Source organism: Rattus norvegicus, chromosome 17 (assembly GCF_036323735.1).
Source record: "Rattus norvegicus strain BN/NHsdMcwi chromosome 17, GRCr8, whole genome shotgun sequence".
Classification (NCBI taxonomy): domain Eukaryota; kingdom Metazoa; phylum Chordata; class Mammalia; order Rodentia; family Muridae; genus Rattus; species Rattus norvegicus.
This window is the reverse complement of record NC_086035.1, coordinates 85,929,245-85,954,422: the sequence shown is the minus strand read 5'-3', so window position 1 is coordinate 85,954,422 and position 25,178 is coordinate 85,929,245. Positions and strand designations below refer to the sequence as shown.

At 38.7% G+C, this 25,178-nt stretch overlaps 1 protein-coding gene across 2 annotated transcripts in view; it reads left to right on the top strand.

The window, feature by feature from the left end:
* Positions 1 to 25,178, top strand: part of Dnajc1 (DnaJ heat shock protein family (Hsp40) member C1) — a 157,304-nt gene that overhangs the window by 66,532 nt on the left and 65,594 nt on the right. For both annotated transcript variants that reach the window (NM_001400837.1, XM_039096459.2), the window contains exons 2-6: positions 12,487 to 12,588; positions 13,106 to 13,152; positions 19,847 to 20,012; positions 21,174 to 21,271; positions 22,115 to 22,208. In NM_001400837.1, coding sequence (NP_001387766.1) covers positions 12,487 to 12,588; positions 13,106 to 13,152; positions 19,847 to 20,012; positions 21,174 to 21,271; positions 22,115 to 22,208 — 507 coding nt within the window. The remainder of the gene's footprint in view (positions 1 to 12,486; positions 12,589 to 13,105; positions 13,153 to 19,846; positions 20,013 to 21,173; positions 21,272 to 22,114; positions 22,209 to 25,178) is intronic.

Genomic DNA, 25,178 nt, shown 5'->3' with positions numbered 1-25,178 from the left:
ATAGTGGTTGCACTTTGAAACTAATTTTTTCAAAACTCAACTTTTTTTTTTTTTTTTTTTTTGGTTCTTTTTTTCGGAGCTGGGGACCGAACCCAGGGCCTTGCGCTTCCTAGGTAAGCGCTCTACCACTGAGCTAAATCCCCAGCCCCCAAAACTCAACTTTTAATGATGGTTCTTAAATGCTTTAACCTCCCTTCTAATCCACCACCCACCAGAGGTAGTGGGAAAGAAAGGATACAGAGGAAGTGGACCTGTTTAGAAATAGTTCTTTGTGGGGACTGAGAGATGGCTCAGAGGTTAAGGGCACTGGCAGCCTTCCAGAGGTCCTGGTTTCAATTCCCAGCAGCCACATGGTGGCTCACAACCGTCTGTAATGGGATCCAATGTACTCATGCACATTAAACAAACAAACAAACAACAAACAAACAAACAGACAGTTCTTTGGAGCGACCCTCCTCTGTGCTGTCAGGCATGGGTCAGCAGCATCAGCTCAGTCTGCTCTTGAACTTTGCTGGATAACCGGCAGTCCAGTTCAGTGGTGTGCGGATAACAGCAGGTGGCACATTCTAGTAACAGCCAGAGGGGAGGGACAAGGACCAGTAGGGATGTCAGGAGCAGCTAGCCATGCTCTCTCTGTCACTGTCTGTTGAGTCCTTTCTATACTCGCTCTACTCCAACCCCTTTGCTCATGTATCCTCCGTGACTCTAAAGCTAGAACAAAATGGCCAGCACTGCCAAGCTCTACTGCCTTCTTGGGATGGAGCCTGCCTACCTCCTTGATTCACATTGTATAAACTTTGATTTGTACAAAGAGAATATTTCTTAGGCCACTTCTTTTCATAAATTGCTGATTACCTGGTTGAAAACTTGCCCCAAGGGGGCCCATTCCCTTTATTTAATTTTCTATCAAACTTTTCCTTCTTTCAGTACAAGCCTTTGCTCTAGCATTAACTTTCCTGGTGTGCTTTTTCTCCTCAGATTGCACATACTCCATTTCTTTTTGCCCTGCTCTCTCTTTTTCATTGTAAACCTGCATAAGAGTGTGATTACTTACGTTTTAGTCACAGTGTCTGTCACAGCAGTAGAAAAGAAACTAAGACAAGGAACTTCCAAGATTTGTCACTTATACTTTCCAATATGACCTCAAAAATAAAGAAGTATCTGCCATATTCTAAGGGTTAGGGATAGTTGAGAAAATCACTCTGAAAAATCCTTGAAGAGAATGTCAAAAACAAGTTACAAAATATAAAAGTTGATATGGATGTAAGCCCCACCCTTTCTGATTTACACTTTTGCCACATGAGACTATTTATTAAACTTGAGAACAATCTGAGAAAATACATGTATGTGGTAAAAACTGTGTGTCTGGATGTGGGGCAAACATGTTCTAGATACACTGGCTACTAAGCAAATGGAAACCATGGTACCTGTCTTATTTGGTTGGTTGACATGTTTTGAAAGAAACATTTGCAGAGATTGTAGCCATCTTTGTCAGTTTCCTGTCTGTGAAACAGAAACACACTAACAGGAAATTGGAGTAAGAGGCTAACTATATCGGTGGAGAAGTTAAGGGATGTAGTGGTGGGTACTAGACTCAAGACTGTAGGCTCATATTTAGGAGCAGACTTCAACAACAAAACAGTTCAGAATCACAGCAGAAAGTAAGCCAGCCCTATACATGTAACTAGAGCAGGAAGTCTCCCTTCTTCTTGAGCTTCATGTGGTCTGTAAATTGTATCTTGGGTATTCAAAGCTTTTGGGCTAATATCTACTTATTAATGAGTACATATCATGTATGTTCTTTTGTGACTGGGTTACCTCATCAGGATGATATTTTCTACTTCCATCCATTTGCCGAAGAACTTCATGAAGTCGTTGTTTTAATAGCTGAGTAATACTCCATTGTGTAGATGTACCACATTTTCTGTATCCATTCCTCTGTTGAAGGACATCAGGGTTCTTTCCAGCTTCTGGTTATTATAAATAAGGCTGCTGTGAACATAGTGGAGCATGTGTCCTTGTTGTATGTTAGAGCATCTTTTGGGTATATGCCCAGGAGTGGTATAGCTGGGTCCTTAGGTAACACTATGTCCAATTTTCTGAGGACCTGCCAGACTGATTTCCAGAGTGGTTGTACAAGCTTGTAATCCCACCAACAGTGTAGGAGTGTTCTTCTTCTTTTTTTTTTTTTCTTTATTAACTTGAGTATTTCTTTTTTTTTTTTAATTTAGAGAATACTTTATTAGTTTTTGTAATCAAACCCACGTATATAAGACCTTACATATTTAATACAGTGTGTTACCCCTGTACAAATGGAAAAAACTTAAGTTCAACATTTCTAGACCAATATGGCTGTTAATTTCTGTACAGTGCCAACTCAACACAGTAAACGGGGATACTTTTTTCGAAAGTTGACAGCACAGGTAAAGTTTCAAAAAATTCAAATTATATATCTGTATATATATATTTATATTTATATAAAAAGACCAATAATAGCAGTGTGTTATGCATCAACAGCAGCAACAGCTTTTCCAGGTTCTGCAGTCATCTGAACAAAACTGTAGAGACATCCAGCACACTCCATTAAAAAAAAAAAGTAAAAAAACAAACCCGAGAAAACAGCACAGTTCTGTTACTCTTGTGGTACCTGGCACCATTTTTTTTACATTAGCTTCTCAATCATCATCTGGAAAGAAAACATTCTGAGCAACATCATTAAAAACAGCTCTGATAAAGCACGGTCACTACTACGTATCATAAAGCAGGTACAAGCTATTTTACATCCACAGAGGTATGATACAGTACTGTCCTACATCTATAATACTAGAGGATACATTTAAAAGGCATTATTTGAGACTTGATTCTACTTTTCCAGCAGAGGGCCCAAAGGATGGTGTGACACAGCTTTGTAAAGAAACATACTCTAGACAGGATTTCCTTTCACTAGTGGCACAGTTCTAAGGATTCATTCTCTCCATGAATGTCAGCTAAAACCGTTAACTTGAGTATTTCTTATTTACATTTCGATTGTTATTAGGAGTGTTCTTCTTTCTCCACATCCCTGTCAGCATCTGTTGTCACCTGAGTTTGTGATCTTAGCCATTCTGACTGGTGTGAAGTGGAATCTTAGGGTTGTTTTGATTTGCATTTCCCTGCTGACTAAGGCTGTTGAACACGTCTTTAGGTGCTTCTTGGCTATTTGATATTCCTCAGTTGAGAATTCTTGGTTTAGCTCTGTACCCCATTTTTTTTCCATAGCTGAGGACCCAACCCAGGGCCTTATACTTGCTAGGCAAGTGCTCTACCACTGAGCTAAATCCCCGGCCCCGTACCCCACTTTAAATGGGGTTATTTGACTCTCTGGAGTCTAACTTTTGAGTTCCTTTTTTATATTTGATATTAGCCCTCTATTGGTTGTAGGATTGGTAAAGATCTTTTCCCGGTCTGTTGGTTGCTGTTTTGTCCTATTGACAGTGTCCTTACAGAATCTTTGCAATTTTATGAGGTTCCATTTGTAAGCCATTGTTCTTCTGTTAGGAAGTTTTCCCCTGTGCTCATGTGTTCAAGGCCCTTCTCCACTTTCTCTTCTCTTGGTTTGAGTGCATCTGGTTTTAAGTGAAGGTTCTTGATCCACTTGGACTTGAGCTTTGTACAAGGCAATAAGAATGGATCAATTTGCATTCTTCTACATGCTGACCTCTAGTTGAACCAGCATGGGTTCCTTCCAGCTTGAACTTGTGCCCAGAGCAAACCTAGGGCTTTGGCTCCCCAGCTATTCCTGCAACACCCTGAGAAAGCTTGACTCCCAGGAGTTCTGTCAGACACAACAGGATCTCAGGATAACAGAATCCTAGAATCACAGGATCACAGAGACAGCTGGACTCTGAGGAGTTCTGACACAACCAGGATCACAGGAAAATGTCTTAGTTATTCTGTGTGCTAATTTTCTTAATTTTGCTGCTACCAATTATCCAACAACCAGCAACTTATGGGTAGCATGAGTCTTTTGACTTACAGCCACAGTCCATTGTGGTAGGGAAGTTATGATGTCAGGGTTCTGAGGTCATATTGTGTCTGCATTCAGAAGGCAAGAGCTGAAATGAGGCTGGGTTGTAAAAGCTTAAGGCCTCCTCACATTGGCAACATCTTCAGCCAGACTCTACTTCTTAAAGATTCTACAACCTTCCAAAACAGTAGCACCATTTAGGAACCCAAGTGTTCAGACACATGAGGTTGTGGGAGATGTTTCACATTCAAACCACAGTTATGACTAACAGTTAATGTATCCTTGAGTTAAAAGTGTAAAAATACACTGATGGAGTTTCCAACGAAAGCAGAAGCTTCTGCTGGTCCATATGAGAAAAAGTTATCTGCTAGATCAGTAGCTGCATGCCATGTACAAGGATGTATGTTGTCTGCCCAAGCAAGGACACCACATACAGCACCGGCAACAGAAGGTACTGATAGTCAGTTGTCATTTTCCACCATCCATTCTTTCCCTGCATTGGCCAGATAGGAGAGTTAAAGGAGATATGGGAACCACCACTCCTGCATCTTTCAAGTTTTGATGCTGACATCAATTTTTGTAAGTCATCCTGAGATTTGATATTGTCTATATTACCTTTCTTCCTTTAAAAATGCATTTCTAGGGGCTTGGGGATTTAGCTCAGTGGTAGAGCACTTGCCTAGCAAGTGCAAGGCCCTGGGTTTGGTCCCCAGCTCCGGAAAAAAAAGAAAAGGAAACAAAAATGCATTTCTAATCCTAAACTTTCTTGTAAACAATGCTTTTATTGCATGTAAGTTTTGCCATGATTTGTTTTCATTTTTGCCAAGATATTTCTTAAAAAAATAAGTATTTAATTTTATCTTTGCTCCATAAAAGTCTTAAGTGAGAAAAATAATTATAGCTGTATGTGGTGATGCATACCTATAATCCCCGCATGGGGGTGGGGGGTGTGGTGGGGTGGGCAGGAAGTCCAGGTGTTCAAGACCAGCCAACTTGCTACACAGAAAGTTCACAGCCAGCCTGCCATACATAGACCTGTCTTAAGACAAACACACACAGCCAGGCTGTGAGGGCTCAGTTGATGCTCTCCTGGCCTGCATGAAGACCTGGCTTGAGCCCTAGCACTGCATACAGTTGCATGGTGGCACATTCCTGTAACTCTTAGCAGCACACATGTACCATCCTCAGCTACTTATCAAGTTCAGTGCCAGGTTAGGCTACAAAACACACCCCTCCCCCCACCCCATCCATACTGACTAAAAGAGAAAACACATAATCATCATCAACTTTCTTCTGAGACAAGTTTCTGTGTGTAGCCCTGACTGTCCTAGAACTTTGTCCTAGAACTTTGGCTGGCCTACTCCTATTCTCCTGCCTCTGCCTCCCCAGTGCTGGGATTAAAGGCATGTGCCACCATACCTAGACTATAATCAATTTTTTAATGAATGATTACTTTCCTTAAGTTATCAATACAGAAGTCCCCATAATAAAATCTGGTATTTTGGGGCTGGGGATTTAGCTCAGTGGTAGAGCACTTACCTAGGAAGCGCAAGGCCCTGGGTTCGGTCCCCAGCTCCGAAAAAAAGAACCAAAAAAAAAAAAAAAATCTGGTATTTTGTGGACTTTCTTGTGTCAGTTTAAGTTTCTGGAAATGGAAATGTTTCTCTAAAATCTTGTCTGTTTTATTCTAGAATAGTCTTCTAATCTGAATTGAAAATGATCTTCTGAGATTCATCTCAGTCCATCTTGTCTCTGCCTGCTTTCTCTGACTTTGTTTTACCTGCACAGGTGAATGGGTGTGCTTTATGTGTTGTTTGTTTCTTAGCTCTTCTTCTGCAATTGCCTTCAACTCAGATTGCCCTGCCTCTGCTTCCCAAGAGCTGGGAGTCAAGATGTGCACTACAATCCCTGCCTTGATTGTAATTTGTACTTTGTTGATAGTATTTCTATGTCAGATTTCTGTATTTTATCCCGAATGGTTTCTTTATTCTTTTTTTTTTTTTTTTTTTCGGAGCTGGGGACCGAACCCAGGGCCTTGCGCTTCCTAGATAAGTGCTCTACCACTGAGCTAAATCCCAGCCCCTGTTTCTTTATTCTTAAATACACAGATTCATGTCTTCCAAACAGTTTTCATTTTTATTCCTTTTTTTCCTAAATATGCTGTTTTGAAGAACACACTTTTTTCTTTCTTTTTTCTTCCTGAAGTTATTAAGGCCATGTTGGTACTCAGCAGTGTCCTAATGTCTCTAGTATCTGTTTTTCCTTTCATTCTTCTGTCTCGTCCCCAAGTCAGATAATCTCAGGTGACTTCTCCTCACGCTCCTTGAGTCTTTCTGCTGCCCATGCAGATCTGCTGTTGAGCTTAAGCTAACGACATTCTCATTTCAGTTACTATATTTTTGAACTCTAGAAATAGTTCTACTTAGGGCCTTTTAAAGGTTTCCATCTTTTTGCTGATATTCTGTTTTGGAGAAAAAGTATTCCCAGATTTCTCTTTAGTTGTTTGTACATGCTCTTTGACCATATTAAGAGTTAAAGACAAGACCTTTGTCTGATAGGTCCAATGTTCAGACTTTATTAGACAACTGCTATTACTTTTCCGCGTATCTACCAATTTTCCTCTTTCTTTACATGATTTATCAATTTTTTTTTCTTTTTTCGGAGCTGGGGACCGAACCCAGGGCCTTGTGCTTGCTAGGCAAGCGCTCTACCACTGAGCTAAATCCCCAACCCCTGATTTATCAATTTTTAATGTGTATATAACTCTAACCATTTTAAATATATAGCATGGTAATTATATTTTCTCACCTTCTCAGAGTTTGTACTATTTGTCTAGTGACTATTCTAAGTTTATAAAATGTCTATTATTGACTCTGTGTGGCCGTTGGACTCTGCCTAGATTAGTTATTAGCTAATGACTTGAGAGAGATCCCTAAGCCATTTCGAAGAGGGGAGGAGGGAAAGGAGAGAGAGAAGTTGAGCTGCAGACAAATGAGACCGTCCCAGTCTTGGCCTGTGTCTTAGTCGCTGTCCTGTTTCTGTGAAGAGACACTCTGTATGACCAAGGCAACTCTGATGAAAGGAAGCATTAAATTGGGGCTTGCTTACAGTCTCAGAATGTTAGTACATTATCATCATGGCAGAAAGCTTGTGGAAGAGAATTACATTCTGAAACATAGGCAACAGGCAGAGAGAGGGGTTGTATGTGTGTGGTGGGGACAGACAAGACACTGGACTTTCGGAACCCCAGAGCTCACTCCTAGCAACAAAGCTCTTTCAATAATGACACACCTACTCCAACTAGGTCACACCCCCTAATCTTTCAAAAATATTCTACTGGGGACTCAGCATGCAAATATGAGTCTCTAGGGGCCATTCTTATTCAAACCACCACACCCAGTTAACTTTTGGAGCATGATGTCCATACCTAGCTGCATCCTGTGCCTCTCTGCTTATACAGAGCTCGAAGGTGGACCCGATGTGAGAGCTTCAGTGCCTTTTCTGGTCTTTCTAAGCATATGCTCTAGATGTGTACATAATCTTTTAGATTCCAAGGAATATGGGGGAGCATTTCAAAGACACTTTCCCATAGTCTTTCTTTCCAGATGCTGCCCCTTGACTGATTTAGTTATCCTTTACAGGGCTTTATTTTTCCTTCCTTCCTTCCTTCTTCCCTCCCTCCTTCCTTCCCTCCCTCTCTTCTCTCCTTCCTTCCTTTCTTCCTCCCTCCCTCCCTTCCTTCCTTCCTTCCTTCCTTTCTTTCTTTTTCTTTCTCTTGCATATATTGCATCATAACTGCAGTTTCTCCTCCCTTTGTACCCCCCGCACCACCCCATCCACTTCTCCTCCCATTATTTCCCTTCAGAAAAAGAGCAGGCCTCCCAGGGATATAATGGACATGGCATAACAATTTACAATAAAGCTAGGCACAAACCTTCATGTGGCCCAGTAGGAGGAAAAAGGTTCCAAGAGCAGGCAAGAGAGTCAGAGACCCCACCCCCAGCCCAAATTTCTACTGTTAGAAGTCTCACAAGAACACCAAGCTACATAGCATAGCATATATGCAGAGGGCTTAGCGGACCCATACAGGGTCCATGATTGTTGCTTCAGTCTACAAGTCCCTGTGAGCCCTGTCCAGTTGGTGCTGTGGGCCTGTTTTCATGGTATTTTGGCCTTCTCTGGCTCCTGCCATCCTTCCTTGCCCTCCTCTGTGGTCATTCTCCAGGCTCTGCCTAGTGCTTGGCAGTAGGCCTCTGATCTTCATATCCCATTGGTTGCTAGGCCTCTGATCTTCATATCCCATTGGTTGCTAGGCCTCTGATCTTCATATCCCATTGGTTGCTAGGCCTCTGATCTTCATATCCCATTGGTTGCTTGGCAGTAGGCCTCTGATCTTCATATCCCATTGGTTGCTAGGCCTCTGATCTTCATATCCCATTGGTTGCTTGGCAGTAGGCCTCTGATCTTCATATCCCATTGGTTGCTAGGCCTCTGATCTTCATATCCCATTGGTTGCTTGGCAGTAGGCCTCTGATCTTCATATCCCATTGGTTGCTAGGCCTCTGATCTTCATATCCCATTGGTTGCTTGGCAGTAGGCCTCTGATCTTCATATCCCATTGGTTGCTGGATTATGCCTGAAGCAGTCGCTTATAATGAGTTGAATAGGAATGGCCCCAAAGACTAATGTGTTTGAATGCTTGGCCCATAGGAAGTGGTACTATTAGAAGGTGTGGCCTTGTTGGAAGAAGTGTGTCACTGTGGAGGTAGACTTTGAGGTCTCATGCTCAAGCTAGGCCTAGTGGGGCAGACTCCTGTTGCCTGTGGATCAAGATGTCGAACTCTCAGGTCCATCTCCAGCACTGTGTCTGCCTGCACACTGCCATTTTTCAGTCATGATGATAATGGACTGAACCTCTGAACTGAAAGTCAGCCCCAGTGAAATGTTCTCCTTTCTAAGACTTGCTGTGGTCATGGTGTCTCTTTGCAGCAATAGAACCTTAACTCAGACAGTACCTCTCAGATAGCAGTTGAGCTAGACGCCATCTATGAGCATGGCGCATGGCAGATGTTAGGAATCACTCCATTGACTTTTATTTATTTATTTATTTATTTATTTATTTATTTATTTACTTTTGGCCAATTGTGTTTGGTTTTATCTTGGGTCTCTAGGCTGTCCAGCTTTTGGTTCCTATTCATGTGTGTTTCTTGTATGTGTTCATGTACACAAGCATTTAGTCACATACATTGTAGTACTCTTGTGGATGCTGAAGGGGCTATTTTAAGAGCATTAGTTCTCTTCTTCCCTCTTGTGGATTCCAGGATCAACTTAGGTTGATCAGATTTGGTGGTATGGGCCTTGAACCACAGAATACTGGCCACTTTTAAATGTTCTTGACACGTGTTATCTGTACACTTTTAGAGTTCTAAACTTGATTTTTTAAAAAATGGAAAGTCTTTAAAATATCAGAGTAGGCAGATAAGTCAGAACAACCATAATTCTTTGAGAACAAGGGCAACTGTCCTTTTCTTGTACTGGGAGCTCACACCGGGAGTGGAGATTGGCGCCTTCAGAACCCTTACTGAGAGTCAGCTTCATGCCGTCCTACGTCATGCCGTCCTACATCATGCCGTCCCACGTGCTCACCCGGTTGCTAGAAACTTCGATTGGTTTCCAGAGTTCAAATGAAGTTGACTCTGACGGTTTTGCCTGGTTATTCACTGTCTCTGTGGCAGGGCAGCCCTTGGAGTCCCCTCCTACCTTTTCACTGAGATTTGATCACAGGATTCCATTTTGATGAGCATGTATTACATTTAACAAAGTTTTAAGAGTGACAGTGTCTCTTCATTACAGAGGTTATCCAAGTGATAATTCTGTTTGCCTGCTAGTGAACTAGATCACATTTAGAAGGAATAGAGCAATGACAAATTAATGTAGTACATCTCTTGATATTAACAATGGTCAACTCACTAATCACCCAGTCGATTTTTTTCTTAGTAAGTCAGATTTTAGATAGTCTGTTCTACTGTTCTAAATTCAATCTATAGTAGAAGTATGGCATTGTATGTTGGAGAAGCCAGCACACATCAGACACTTAACCTTTAAAACTTAGAGTGTGGCTTGGTGCTGGGTTGCTGTGTACCTGGATTCCTAGCTATCCAGGAGACTTTGCAAGGCAGGGTAACTATTGAGCCCAGGAGTTGAAAACAGCTTGGGCAGGCAGCATAGTGGGTCTCACTGTGCATGAGGTCCGACCTCAAACACCAGCACCCTTAGCAAGAAGAAGCAGAATTTCCAGGGACGTGCCTTAGAATTTTGTGGGTATATGCTCCCAGTGTTTAATCAAATAAATAAGATGGTAATGGTTATTTTTCACTGCCTCCCTAACGCTTCCTTCTTTTACAAATTTAAGCTTAAATCTTAATATTTTCTGTGTTGAATTCTGTGTTCATTTTTGTATAAAAATATAACTTGAAATGTTACTTAGCTTTTCACTGCAAAATGGGCTCAATAACTCCCACAGTATGTGGCTAAAATTAAGACCGCTGAAATGCCTTACATTAAATACATGCATACGCTATCTCAAGGTACAACTTGCCCAGTGGACATCTTTTTAGAATGGAAAGCCATCTGACTTACAGTAGACCTTGTTAGTGAAATAACCCCATTGGGCAGATTCTCTAGAAGAAAATTTATGTTTTCGTGTAGTATGTGAGGCCAGCTCCTTAGGAGACGATGGTCTGGTTTTGTAGCCAAGTGAAAAACCAAGAACACAAGGATGGTGAGCTGCACCTTCAAGGGTAATCGCGTGAGAGAACACCAGGATAGGCCAGTGAGGTTGGGAGGCAGAGTTAAAGCAGTGGCGTAACAGAAGGTAATCACAACCCTTGGAGGTGTTGAAACAGAACTATCTGGCTGTACTTAGATTTGGGGTCCATACTGGGGCTGAAAATTTGAGGAGAAAAGACCAGAAGCAAGAAAATGTCTTGGGTGACTAGTAGTCATTTTTATTTTTAAGGCATATATGTTAAATGATATGTGTCATTTTAAATTTTAATTAGAGATTATCCATTTGATACATGGCCCCTTTGCATGACAAAAGGATTCACCACACATTTCCACTTAAAAATTCACCCCTTTCCTTCATGTATTACCTGTCATCTGATGTGGGCAGTACAGATTTTCCTTAAGCAAATTTAAAATGAAATAATACATACCTATTATCTACAAGTTTCACTCAGTTTTATAGCTCCTGGGTGCTTCCTAAGTCAGAGAAGTATTCAGAAGTATTTCAGCAGAATACTTCTAGGGTACCATACCAGCCTGAAGCAACATGACACACCCCACCCCCACCCTGTGAAAATAACGGCTTATAAAGAAAAGCTTTGACAGGCTAATTGTCGAGGGGGGGGGGAGTGTCTTTCTTTCTCCAAATCTTTAACAACCATTTGGCCCCTGGTGTATAGATTTATTTTGTGTGTGTGTTGGTTTGAGTTTATATTGTTATAGCCATTTAGTAAAATAGTTTTAGTACTTAAGTGGACAAATGGCTATCAAACAAATTTAATAAGTCATTTTACTGTCACTTGCCTCGAAAATCTGTTTTTAAATACAATGTAAATGAAGTTTTGAACTTTGGTGTGTATTTATTCTAGCCACATAAATAATGTTTTCTTATTGTACCCACACAAACAAGATTACTATTATGTTAACAGCTACCTAATCTGAAGCTCTGTCCTCTGTGTCCGTGTGTGTATTTTAAAATGTAAAGCATATATATCGGGCAAGGCTTTGTTGGTGGTAGTGGGGAGACTGAGATGGTGGAAATGCCCTTTAAAGTACATAACTATTTGTAATTGCATCTGTTTTCAAATGAATGCAAATTTACCTCCCTTTGACATATAAAATTGGGATTCCATAAGTTGTTGCTGGATGATAAGTTCAATATAAATAACAATAAAGAAAGTAGGGTTGGGGATTTAGCTCAGTAGCAAGCACAAGGCCCTGGGTTCGGTCCCCAGCTCCAAAAAAAAAGGAAAGAAAAAAAAAAAGAAAGAAAGAAAGTTTATATATGAGCTTGTGCTGCAGAAACTGGTTCTAAGATTCTCTAGTAAATAACAAAGTTCTTTGACGGCACACAGATATATTTTTAATTTGTCTTTTTTATATCTTAATTACTGGAAAAGATTTATTGGCTAATTTTAGGGAGGAAAGTGTTGGAAAAGTTTTGCCAAATGCGGACTTGTTTGAATGACTGTATGGTAATGGAAAGTTAAGAGGAGAGCCAAATTAGATTGAGTGATTGTTCAGTCCTGTGGGTCCGGCTGGCTGCACAGCCTGTTGTTAGCCTGATTGCTCAAATTACATTGCCTGGGGTCCTGCACTTGGTTGGCTGTCTTCTCAGATCTTAAGAAGGTTCTGGGAATTCCTCTTTCTGACAAAGTTTGCTTTGTATTTTTTCCCTCCCCCTCCCAACCCAGGATGCTTCATCTGCAGACATCAGAAAAGCATATCGTAAGCTTTCACTAACCTTACATCCAGACAAGAACAAAGATGAAAATGCAGAAACTCAATTTAGACAAGTAAGTGAAATGCAGTCTTATTTATATACATAAATATATAATGATACTTGTATCAACTGATATGCTTATGCTAGAAATATTAACTTACATGTAGAATATTTTCATTTAAACATGAAGTAGCTTAAATATATAACATTTAGATTTTTGTTTTTGTTTTTGTTTTTTTTTTTTATGGAATACTGTTGTACCAACACTTTGTGTCATTTAGAGTTTCTTAGTTGTTGGAGGGTCTTGGCTCTCATAATTTTCTTGTCTAGATTATGCTCTTATTCTTAATATTTTTAAGGAAAACTATTACTTTTACACCTTTCACAAAAATTCATTTGATATCAAGCAACCTTTAAATATCTAAGGTGCTTCCAAAAACATACAATGTTACGTATAATTGGATTTTTACTATTTATCGCATAGATGGGCACATGGGGCTTTCTGCATGTGCTTTATAGAGCTTTCATCCTCCTATGTGATTTCTTACAGTTGTAAGTATTTTTATTTTAAAGTAATGCTTTTATTTTAGTTGGTGGCCATTTATGAAGTTTTAAAGGACGATGAAAGAAGGCAGAGGTGAGTGCATTTGTGTTTGTGAACTTGGATGGGCAAGTTTCATGCTACAGCCTTTAAAGGACAGAATCGAGTCCTGCTTAAATTAGGCTTTGTTTGTTCATTCCTTCGTTTGTTTGTTTGTTTCTTCCAAGAACTGCATTGTTTTATAGTCAGTTGTAGAACAGAACTCATTGCTTTTGAACATACTTACCGATTAGGATCATGAGTCATAAATTTAGCAAGTTTTGCTTCATTAGAAAAGACTTTTACCAGGGGTGTTTATGCCCTGGGAAACAACCAGGTCTTGATTTCAACCAAATGCACACGCTCAACAGTATCTGATAGTAACCCCATGTATTCGGTGGGTCCACTGCTCCCAGGCCTCCCTCTTAAGTGAGGCTACTTTAGTAATCCCTTAGTATGTACTTCCCTTTACCTCCAGATAGCCCAGGTGATGAGCTGTTAGACGTGCAGGAACTGTAGAAGATGGGGGTAGAGGAGAACCGCTCCTCTTTGCTCATTTGTTTTCTTTCCTACGTCTGCTACTGGGATTGTGTCTGCTAACCTTAGAAGACACCTTTCAGAAGAGCAGTAATACATGTACTCGCAGAGTGGTTTATAGTGCCAGTGATTACATAGCCTTTCCCGTGTTGTCGAATGTATGGAATTCCGGTACAATTGTGAGGTCTTTGGAGATTTTAATCGTACCCATAGAAAGAAACACATTTTAAATCACCCTTTGAGACATATATAACTGAAACACAAGTTTCACACATACACCAAAATCATTGCAGGTGAAATAAACTGTGTGCGCGTGTATGTGTGTATGTGTGTGTGCGCGCGCACGTGTGCGCATGTGTGTGCATTTGTTTGTCTCATTCTGAACTTGTTAGTCTTTAAAGAACAAACAGTAATAATGTTGGTTGGAGTCCAACAGGTTGATTTCATGAGACAGTAGTGGACAACATGGGAAATCTGACTGTGTTATGTTAAACAGATGTGCATTTGACATTTAAGTAAAGCAGCAGGCCTAAATATCTGGTTTGCTTGTGGCTAGCACAAGCTTATAGACAAACCCTAGAATTATACTGTGAGACATTCTGAGTTTTTCTTCAAATATATGGTCTGGAATAATTCTGTGTCCTAAAATGTTAGCTGTCCTTCCTGGTTCTTGTTGTAACTGTTTAATTTGAATATCCCAGTTGGTCAGGTTGTAATATGGGATTCAAATACTATCTTGAAACTCTTTGTTTTATAACAAGAACTGACTGGTATTAGTCAGGTGTTTCAGAGAAATCCTGTTGAAAGACGCTTTCCTTACACTGTACATTTATTCTAGTAGCTTTCCTTTAGTTAACAGCTAGTTTTGTCTCACACATTAAGAATGTGCCATAAAGATAGCTTGTTTTATTTTTCCAACATCTTTGCCATCGAGTTGTATCTTTTTGCTGGTTGTTCTTTTAGAAGTCAGTAAATTTTGTGATAACTTTTTCTAATTACAAAAATCATTTCTGTTTTTTCACAGCAAATCACTTCTTACCTATTAATTGTTTCTGTGTTAACATAGACTCATAACATAATCTCTTTAGGAATAGTTCCCTCTGCATTTACTTTAGTGTTAGCTGGGGGAAAAGGACCTGACAGTTACACAAACATCTGTAGTATTTATAACCCTTGAGGCACAAGTAACTCTTTTGTAACTGGTTTTCCTTGAGGCAAAAGACTTAACTAATCAAGTTGAGACTAACTTCTTTAAAGCTTGTGCCTGAGGCCAAATGACCTGTGAATATTTAGACACAGGAGAAAAGTGTCTGCAGATATTTTCAGTAAGATTCTTGGTTCCTTAAAAGGGAAAGAGTAGTCAGCGATATCTAACACCATATCATACTGCTCGCAATAAATACATTTTGCTGGCACATTCTTTATCATAAATATTCCTTGGGCAAGTGCTGTAAGATTGTAACCTAGGCATGTAGTTTGTAAAGTTATCGTAGAAATGTTTCCTGTTTTCTACAGAGATGTAATTATATTTATCTCGAAATTAGATAAATAGCTTATATTTTTGTGAGAAAGGGAATAGCAGTAATGCAGTGAATAAGTTAACAAATGCAGTAGCTTTTTTTCTTTAGAAAATGGTATGTTTTATTTTGTTTTGTAATGGACTCATTTAGGTATAAATTGCATATTATGAAGACCGCCTGCTGTAAGTGTATAATCCAGTGATGTATACTAACTATACATACCTCAGCATCCCCTCTCCACAACCCAGTCTTTACATTTTCATCCTCAAAAAACTGTCTCCCAAGCCCATTTATAGGCAGGTCCTGCTCTGAGTTCCAGCTGTAGGTAATCCAAGTGTGTTTGCAGTGTGTCTGCTCCGTCCGTCTCCTCGTGGCCTCGTCACTCAGTATCCAGTTCTTGGCATCTGGCTCCCTTCATTCAGGCTGTCCATACCACATGCATCCTGCTGCTCTTCCTGCCCCTACTTCCCTATCCCGTTGTGGGGATGGCTTTGTTTGCCCATCACTGTGATGGACCTCTGGCTTTAACACTTTGTGTAGAAGGTGCTGTGAACATTAGCATAAAAGTCTTCCTACAGACAAGTTTCATTTCTTAGGTAGAACAAATTCCTAAAAGAACATGTGGAAACTAACTTCCCCACTCCTCTAATGCATAGATTATAACATGAAAATAACAGATTTTCCAGTGAACATAGGAATCCTAGCACAGAATACTCACTTAGATTCTGTAGCACTTGTACTCATTTGAAGGACTAGCAGCCCATGATCCAACACGAATTTCTACCCGAGGTCCCAAAGTTTTTACATAAATTTTTGAGAACTACTTACTACCTGTGTATTGGATTATACTTGGGTAATATTAGCCTGTGTAGTTTTGCTTTAGAAGTATTATAAATTTAACTAGTATTTTTCTTTTCCTTTTTTTGGGGGGGGGGGTCCTCTTTCAGGGCAGAGGGGGTTTGTATGTGGTTCAGACTGGCCTTAAACGTTGTACCTACCAAGTACTGAGATTAAAGGTGTGTGCTTACACACCTGGCAAGCTAGTGTTTCTACCAGTCCAATTCTGCAACTTAAATGTTCCTCTGTTATATTACTATGTTTGTAAGCCTTAAAAGTTTTTAGTTTACCAAAGAAAATTATGTCTCATACAAATACTGTTTAAAATGTGTACATTAACGTTAATTTATTAAGACTTTTATAAATTACAAATTAACTTTAAATTTTAGTAGAGATCTGTTCAAATCTGAGAATAAGAAATCTAATTTAGGACTTAAATGAAGCTATAAGATATATAAACATTATATAAAATCCTGTGTTATAGTAGATTTCACATGTACACGTGCACACACAAACACACACACACACACACACACACGATCAGCTAATTTAGTGTTGATTCTTGTTTCTATAATCTCTACACAACTGATTTTTACTGGAAGGTTTAAAATTTGACCGAAATGGAAATTATATTATTATATTATTATATTATTATATATTATATATTATATTATTTTTAAGCTAAAAATTTAAATTCTGTAGGATAGAAAAATTTTAACAAATTGTGTAGGATAGTAATTTTAACAAATGCTAGAATTATTTATTCATGTTTTACTACTCAGATTTTCATTTTGACTTTGTTTCTATTTTACTGTTTGTATTGCTACTTAAATTAATGTAAATGTTTTGTACTGGTAGTTTAAGATTATTTTAAATCTGTTCTCCAGTATTTCTAGCAGGCAGGTATGTGCTGACTTTAGTTCTAGTGTGGCCCTCACTAATGGCCGAGTGGCTGTCTCTTATGTTCATCGTGTGTATTGAAGACAATGAAGTGCAGTGAATGTGCACTAGGCCGTATGTTGGACTTGTGGAATTGATCAACTGGGTGCTCTGAATTCCAAGAAGACGCCTTTAGAATCCATGCTAGATTTTATTTGTGTGTTAGTGATTTCTGTATGATAGAGGTTTGCTTCTGACTACTTGTATCACATTTATACATTCATACATTCTCAATGCGGTTTAATGCAGGCTTAAGCATAATTTATATCCATCTCAGCTACAGAGCATTTATGCGTATGTATTTAAATATAGAAACACATAGTAAAGTGATGTAAATTTTGTGTTGTCAACACATTTTTTTGTTGTCAAATAACCTGTGAGTTTCTGTGTATATTTTAAGAAGTATATTTGTCTTTTCAGTGTCCCATCAGGAAGGTAGTAACTTATCTTTAACAACATACATTTTAAGAAGTGAGCTATAATGGACACCATCTTCCCTTCAAATGGCCAGTTGTGTGAGCCATAGAGCTCACTGTGTAAAATCAGGGGGATGGGGCACTGACTGTGTGCTAACCCCTGTACTACCCCGTGGGCACTGTTCTGTTCCAGAGTGGCAGGGCAGCAAGCAGACCTGTGCCTCTCACGTGTCCGCCCTGCTGGCTTGTATGTGGCTGTCTACTGAATCCAGCTCATATGCTGATGGAAATAGTAGCTGTTCCCAGTGCTGCTGACGAAATGTCTGATGAAGAGTCTTAGTTACGTCTTCAGTACAGCTTAGACCCAGTGCAGGTTGGGTATCCGTGTCAGTGCTGTAAGGAGTCAGCACCACACCCTCTGATTCATTTCTTTTGATAAACATGCCTTTTAGGAGCTATTTCAGTGGATATTTCTGAAGATAGTTTTTCATTAAGTTTTATTTTTTCTCAAGAAATCTAATATAGAACAGAGTTCAGAATGGACATGGGACACAATGCTCGCTGTACCTCACTGGAGCGCTGTGATCTTACCATACACCTGGGTCTGAATTAGCCAGTTTGTAAAAATAGATTTAAACATAAAATTCTGAAGACAAGAAATAAGTTTTCTAGGAAGTCATAATGTTATATCTTGAAGTTAATGTTTAAGGAATTCTCTGAAAAAAGAGAATAATATAAAAATTTGCCTGGGGGTTGGGGATTTAGCTCAGTGGTAGAGCGCTTGCCTAGCAAGCACAAGGCCCTGGGTTCGGTCCCCAGCTCCGAAAAAAAGAAAAGAAAAAAAAAATTTGCCTGGTCCTGCCACCACAAAACCATATTGTAATTTGACTTTTTGTAAATTACCTTTTACTACTCAGATACTAAGATATAGTAGTATTAATTGGTTTTTAAAGATTGGCAAATAAATTATATTTTATATTAATAACCAGTGGGTTATTTTTACTTTAAAAAAATAAATTTTCTATAATAAACCCTGTGCTTTATATTTTTAGCATATCTCCAAGGTATCAATTTAATAACCCTCAAAGTAGCTACTGCAGTTGTTGCATTTAAATTGATTTACATGTCAAGACTGGCAGTTCAGCAGCTGCGCCATTATTCCTAGATCGGTCAATTTACTGGAGAAAACCCACTACTGAGCTCTCCTGACCTGCCTGACAATATAGGTCCTATTTCTAGTCCTGTAATTAGGCCTGCGACTAACTCAGAATATTTTTAATTAAAATATTTTGGTCAATGTGTTGCACCAAATTAGGCCTTTCAGTGGAGGTTTAATTCTGGAAATAGCGTGATTAGAATATTTAATGAGTTGTGTTCAATTAAGATTAACAGGTTGTGTGTATTGAGCATACAGTGCGTGTGACCATTTTGAGTCTCACAATTATAAATGTTACTTCTTATTTTTAACTTTAAAAATATTTGCTCAATAACTGACAGATAAATTTAAATTCAGTTGAGTTTTTATTTAAACTTTTCTTTTAGCTCGATAGTACCAAGAATGGTGATTTAAATTTGTTACAAGGAAAGCTGTTATGCATTGATGTTCTTCCCTTCCAGTAAAGGCCACAAACGAGGAAATTGCTACTTAACTGTTTACAAATAAGCAGTTTTATTGTGAACTCTGACATGCATTTGTTGTTTTCATGTCCTCTAATTTGAGATCTTTTTGTTCTTAGAGGAACATGAGCTCTGCAAAATCTTAAGGCACTCATTTTATTTATGTCATTAAGAAGCCTTAGTAGGGAGTTGGAGAGATGGCTCAGTGGTTAAGAGCACTGGCTATTAACCACTTTACTCTTCTAGAGGACCTGGGTTCAATCCCCAGCACCGACATGACAGCTCACAACTGTTTGTAACTCCAGTTCTGGGGGATCTGACATCCTTACACAGACATATATGCAATCAAATCACCAATGTACATAAAATAAAAATAAATAATTTTTAAAAAGAATCTTTAATAAAATAATATGAATAGATATTTCAACACTCAACTACCATTATCAAGAGGGTAAATACAAGTGTGGATATCCTGAGTTTGATTCAATTAATTCATTCAAATAATATGTAATTCATATTGCTCTGGTTTTATTTATTAATATCCTCCATTAGAACCTACCTTTTGTTGCTGATTCTGTGCTAGAGAATTTTCCGTAACAGTGTAAATAGGTACATCACTCTAGGAGGCATGTGGCTGGGTGCTGTAAGCATGAGATCCAGGATGTGGTGTATTACTACTTCTGGCCTTCCGGAAGACTTCGTTACTTAAGCCACACAGTCATGCTTTGATTTACTAGGAACTGTGATGCTGATAAACTCCATAGCTGTTATGTCTCTGAGAGAAAATTTATTCTTTCTCTTTTAAATATAGGTACAAATGAAGTTTAGTTTTGCTTTGGTTTTGCATTAACTCTCCATGAAAAACTGTTGTATTTGCTACCACAGGTATGATGATATTCTGATCAACGGACTTCCAGATTGGCGACAGCCTGTATTCTACTACAGGAGAGTGAGAAAAATGAGCAATGCTGAGCTGGCCTTGCTCCTGTTCATTATTCTCACCGTAGGCCATTACGCCGTGGTGTGGTCCATCTACCTGGAAAAGCAACTGGTAAGTGATGGAGCTCCACCACGGTCCAGCCTCCTCATTTTAGTCACAATTCCAGACATTTATTTCTCACATGATGGAGATTCCTATTTTTCTACATGTTCTCTGAATTCTAATAGTTGTGCTATCACTAGTTACTGTTTAATTTATTTTTATGCCGAGAATATATAAAAAAAATCTTTCTTTAAAAAAAATACGGGCTGGAGAGATGGCTCAGCGGTTAAGAGCATTGACTGCTCTTCCAGAGGTCCTGAGTTCAATTCCCAGCAACCACATGGTGGCTCACAACCATCTGTAATGAGATCTGATGCCCTCTTCTGGTGTGTCTGAAGAGAGCAACAGTGTTTGTGCATAAAATAGTTAATTAAAAAAAAAAAAAAAGTAAGTGGGGTTGGGGATTTAGCTCAGTGGTAGAGCGCTTGCCTAGCAAGCGCAAGGCCCTGGGTTTGGTCCCCAGCTCTGAAAAAAAAAAAAAATACTGCATTTGAATTTGTAATAAAACCTTGTCAAATCAAGCTATATCCTACTAAGTAGAATTTTTTTTTTTTTTTTTACGTAATTACTTGAGAAATTTTTGTCACAGGCTTTTTTTTTTTTTTTTTTTTTGGAGCTGGGGACTGAACCCAGGCCAGGGCCTTGCGCTTGCTAGGCAAGCTCTCTACCACTGAGCTAAATCCCCAACCCCTGTCACAGGCTTCTTATATAAATGTGTTTAAAAACATAAAAGTGAAATTTAAAATGAAGATAAAACTTCAGGGATCATTTTGTTAAAGGATGTGCTATACTTTCTTAGTCTAATATGCTAAGGATTTTTATTTGCTATAAATAATTAAATGTTTATAAACATTCATGGACTATCATTTACTCTTTTTAAAGTAGCATCATTGAAGGCACATGAATAATAACAAGTAAGCTGAATACTTTCTTTTCTTAGAAAATTCTGGTTGCTATGGAGATACACATGGCCGACAGTGCTGAGTCTCATGTGTCTGTGAGGCCAGATACCATGGCAACGCTTATGATGATAGATTGATGACTTTACTTGACCATGGTGGACCCTTCATACAATTGCGTAAATGGTCTTCTAGTGTCTTGTCTTTGGGAAGGAATCTTTATAGCGTGTGAGTTGTACATGTCAGTTACTCTCACTCTTCTCATGGTAAGGATGAACTGCTTAGTAGAAAGAAGAGAGAGAAGAAGAGGAAGACAGGAAGCAAGAGTGTGGATGCAGCGAAACCTGGTGCTTCTGAGAGGAACGAAAGGTAGGCGCGGAGCACGGCTCTGTCCCATGTGTGCCCTCCACAGACGCCCGTGCACCTGCCCTAGGCTCACAGATACGCGTGTGCCACAATTTCAAGATAAAGTCTGAGCTTAAGCAACATTCTTAGGTTTTCTCTTCTTATGAACTATCCTTATCTATCTACATACTAACCTCTCAAACTCTTGTAGTTACAAGTTTTTGTTCTGAACTTTGCAAACAAAATGCTAGTAGAAATAATGTGTCTCTGTTCAGAACTGACAGTCAGTGAGGAAGTGAATGGCACACAGCCATCTGCCTGTTTCCTGCAGTGACACAAGTGGGGAATACTTCAGCACACTGTCCTTCGTTTTTATGCCACCTTGGTTGTTACCTGTCAGCACTTGGGAACACTTTGATGATGGCTGCTCTTTTAATGGCTGAAGCAGTCGTCAGGTTTATGAATTCAGTTGTAGACATGATGAAAGCCTAGGTTAAAGGGGAGGGGCTTTGGCTTTTTTCTTAAATATTTTTTAATTGTAAATTTTATATATGCATATAATGTGTTTTTGAGCAAATTTACCTCCAGCTCCTCCCCTCCAGTTGGTTCTTTCTTTATCTTTGTAACTTGATTAGAAACCTCTTTCCCCACAATTATATAGGTTAGATATGCTTGTTACCTATGTTTTCAACTACTGCACTTCATAGTACACCAAGTCGTTCATGACTGTCATAAATATGTTATTGAAAATTTTTCTTCGTTTTTAAATTAAATTGATACTTATAAAACTTTTCTTAATTGCTTATTTTGTTCCTCAACTTTTATCTATTGTTTTGATTTGTTACTTGAGTTTCTCCCCACCTTTAGATTGCTTATAAAACCACAATGGCATGATTTGCTTCCATGCAAACTGGGAATTTGGTTTTGCCTTACACTAAAAGCATTGCCTCATCTGATCCAGGTAAAATGTCCTTCTTTCATAGAACGTTAGATGTTTTCATTTTTAATATTCATCAAACAATTTATTACCATGTCTGCTGTTTGAATGCCGGTAGTATATGCTTCACAATATTTATAAGTTAATGCTCACTTAAAATTTAGGTACCTCGGGGCTGGGGATTTAGCTCAGTGGTAGAGCGCTTGCCTAGCAAACGCAAGGCCCTGGGTTCGGTCCCCAGCTCCGAAAAAAAGAAAAAGAAAAAAAATTAAAAAAAAAAAAAATTTAGGTACCTCTTCCTATGATTATCCTTTATTTTGCTTATTGAGGTCCAAGACCCTGGAAATAGGAAAGTTTATAAAAGCAAAAAAGTTTAATCTGCTATAACCCTTATAGGCATAACTAGTCTAAAGGTTCAATTGATTGTCCATTATTTTAATAGAATTTTAATACATTAAAAAGAAAAATCTTGACATAAATGTTTACACAAAAATATATATTGCTTTGCATTTTATTTGCAGGCTCAAGGAGAGTGGGGATTTTTTTTAACCAAGTAATAGACTTTTTGTTTTAGATTAACCCTGATTAAACAATACAATAGTAGAGTATATATAGAGGTATTACTTTTTCTTTGTTTTTAAGTACACCAGTCATATATTATGAAATTATTCTTTTGCTAATTTTAGTTACTATAACCAGCTTGAAATTTGGGCAAGTGTTTATATGTTTTATATTATATCAGTAACTGTTAATAAGAGGGAAAAACTATATTTACCAAATTGTATATTTATGAGAACATGTGACAAAAATGTTGCAGGACAATCTTTTTCATTAACATTCTTTGTCAACTTTAGAATCTTTGCAGTGGTCAATCTAGACTGTAGTGGAATTTGATCATGGACACACCACATGGCACGTCCATCTTACTGACTTCATTTGTAATGTTAATTTCTGATACTTGAAATTGTACTTGGTTGAATTATTACTATTTCTAAGTAGCGGGTAGTATAATTCGCCAAGCTAGAAGTAAAACATGGTGATTTAGATGACACTGTACTTTAAAGTACAGGCTTCTGTTCCTGTATAGAACACACTAAGACTTGCTTGCTTTATTGTAAGGTTTTACAAACAGCCACCTTCCGGCTCCCTAGAAACTCTACACTTCTCAACTCTTGACCAGTCTGAGTTGTTCCGCTTGCCATTCATCTTTACGTCCATAAGGCTTGCATTTCCTTCTAACCATTCCTTACTGATAAGCAGTCTAAGAAAGAAATAAGCTGATTTTCCTCTTTCTCCCAATGCTTGATATTTAAAAAATTTTTAAGGAACTTACAATTAGTTTTTCTTGCCATCACTAACAACATAATTATTGTAGTAGAAAGTGCTTCATACTAAAAACATTAGGGTCTTGGAGACGGCTCATCTGGTAGAAGCTGAATAGGTAGGCCTTTTTCTCTCGTGGACTCATGTGAAGGTGACAGGGGAGAACCACCTCTGTATAGCTGTCCTGTGACGCATACATGCTCAGTGTTTTTCAGAAGAAGACAGTAGCTCATAAAAGAAGATATCAGTAAGGTGCTGAATAATTGCTTTTAGAATTATATCATGGTCTAACTTCTGGTTTTCCATCTGTTGTGACTTTTGAATTTGTTCATTAACCATAAAACTTAATAGTGTTGATTATGCATGCCTAGAGACATCATTGGGATACCTCTAGAGATGTTCTTAAATAAGGTACACACACACACACACACACGCGCGCACACGCACAGACACACAGACACACACATACAGACACACAGGGACACACACACATACACAGACACACACACAAACACACACACAGAGACACACACAGACACACAGAGACACACACAAACACACACACACAGACACACACACAAGACACACACAGACACACAGAGACACACACAGACACATACACACAGACACATACACACAGACACACACACAGACACACACACAAACACACATACACATACACACACAGACACACACACACACACACACCCTCAATTTTTGGGCATGTTCTTTATACTTATTCAGTACTCAGTAATGCAGATTCATTATTTACATTCACATGGTCACTGACTCATTGATGGTCATTGGCCCTCCTTATATAATCATTCTCCTTATATAATCATTCTCCTTGTATAATCATTCTTTCTTCGGTGGTGGGTTTTCATCTTGATTTCTTTAAAGAGAAGCTGAAAGGTGGACCCTTGTGAATGAGTACAAGTGTACATACAGTTCTTACAGATTTTTATGGTTGCCCTCTAGTTTTTCATGTCTAGATGCACCCTCTCTCACCTTGAACATCCCAAAGCATTAAACTTGTTTTTATAGAAGCAGTGCTAATAGCCTACTCATATAATCGGATCATATACTGTAATACCAAGTATGGCTGACAAAGTTCTAAGATTGTACAAAGCCCCTTATGAGTAAGTTACGTAGGTAGTTATCATTGGAGAGAACTTTTCTTCTGGTGGGAAACGTGAATTTCCTGAAATGTTAATTACAGTTTAGCTCCAAAGTCTATCAACGTGGGAGAATCAGGGGCTTCAGTAAGCGAACATCACAGAAGTAGAGTTCATACTGCATGTTGTACAGCAACTCTTGTCTATAACTTCCTTCCTAGTCATCTACTAGATTCTAACTCCTTTATGAGGTAGAATCTCCAGCAGGATTGGAACAGCAACTTTCTGCTCAGTTTTCACTCTTGAGTTCTCTTTTATTGTTTAGCATAAAAGATTACTAGTGAGAGTTCTTATTGCCTGCTTAGTTTGTCTAAATTCTTTCCTGTCTCTCACCCCCAAAACCCAGTATAGTTACATAAAATTTCGATGGGTAAATTTTCTTTTGGTTGTTTTTTGAAAATTAAGTTGTCCAGTTCAACAAAAATATGTTGCACATGCTTTCTAGGATTTACCAGCTGTAGCACATGAGTACAGGTACCAGATCAATAGGTTAAGC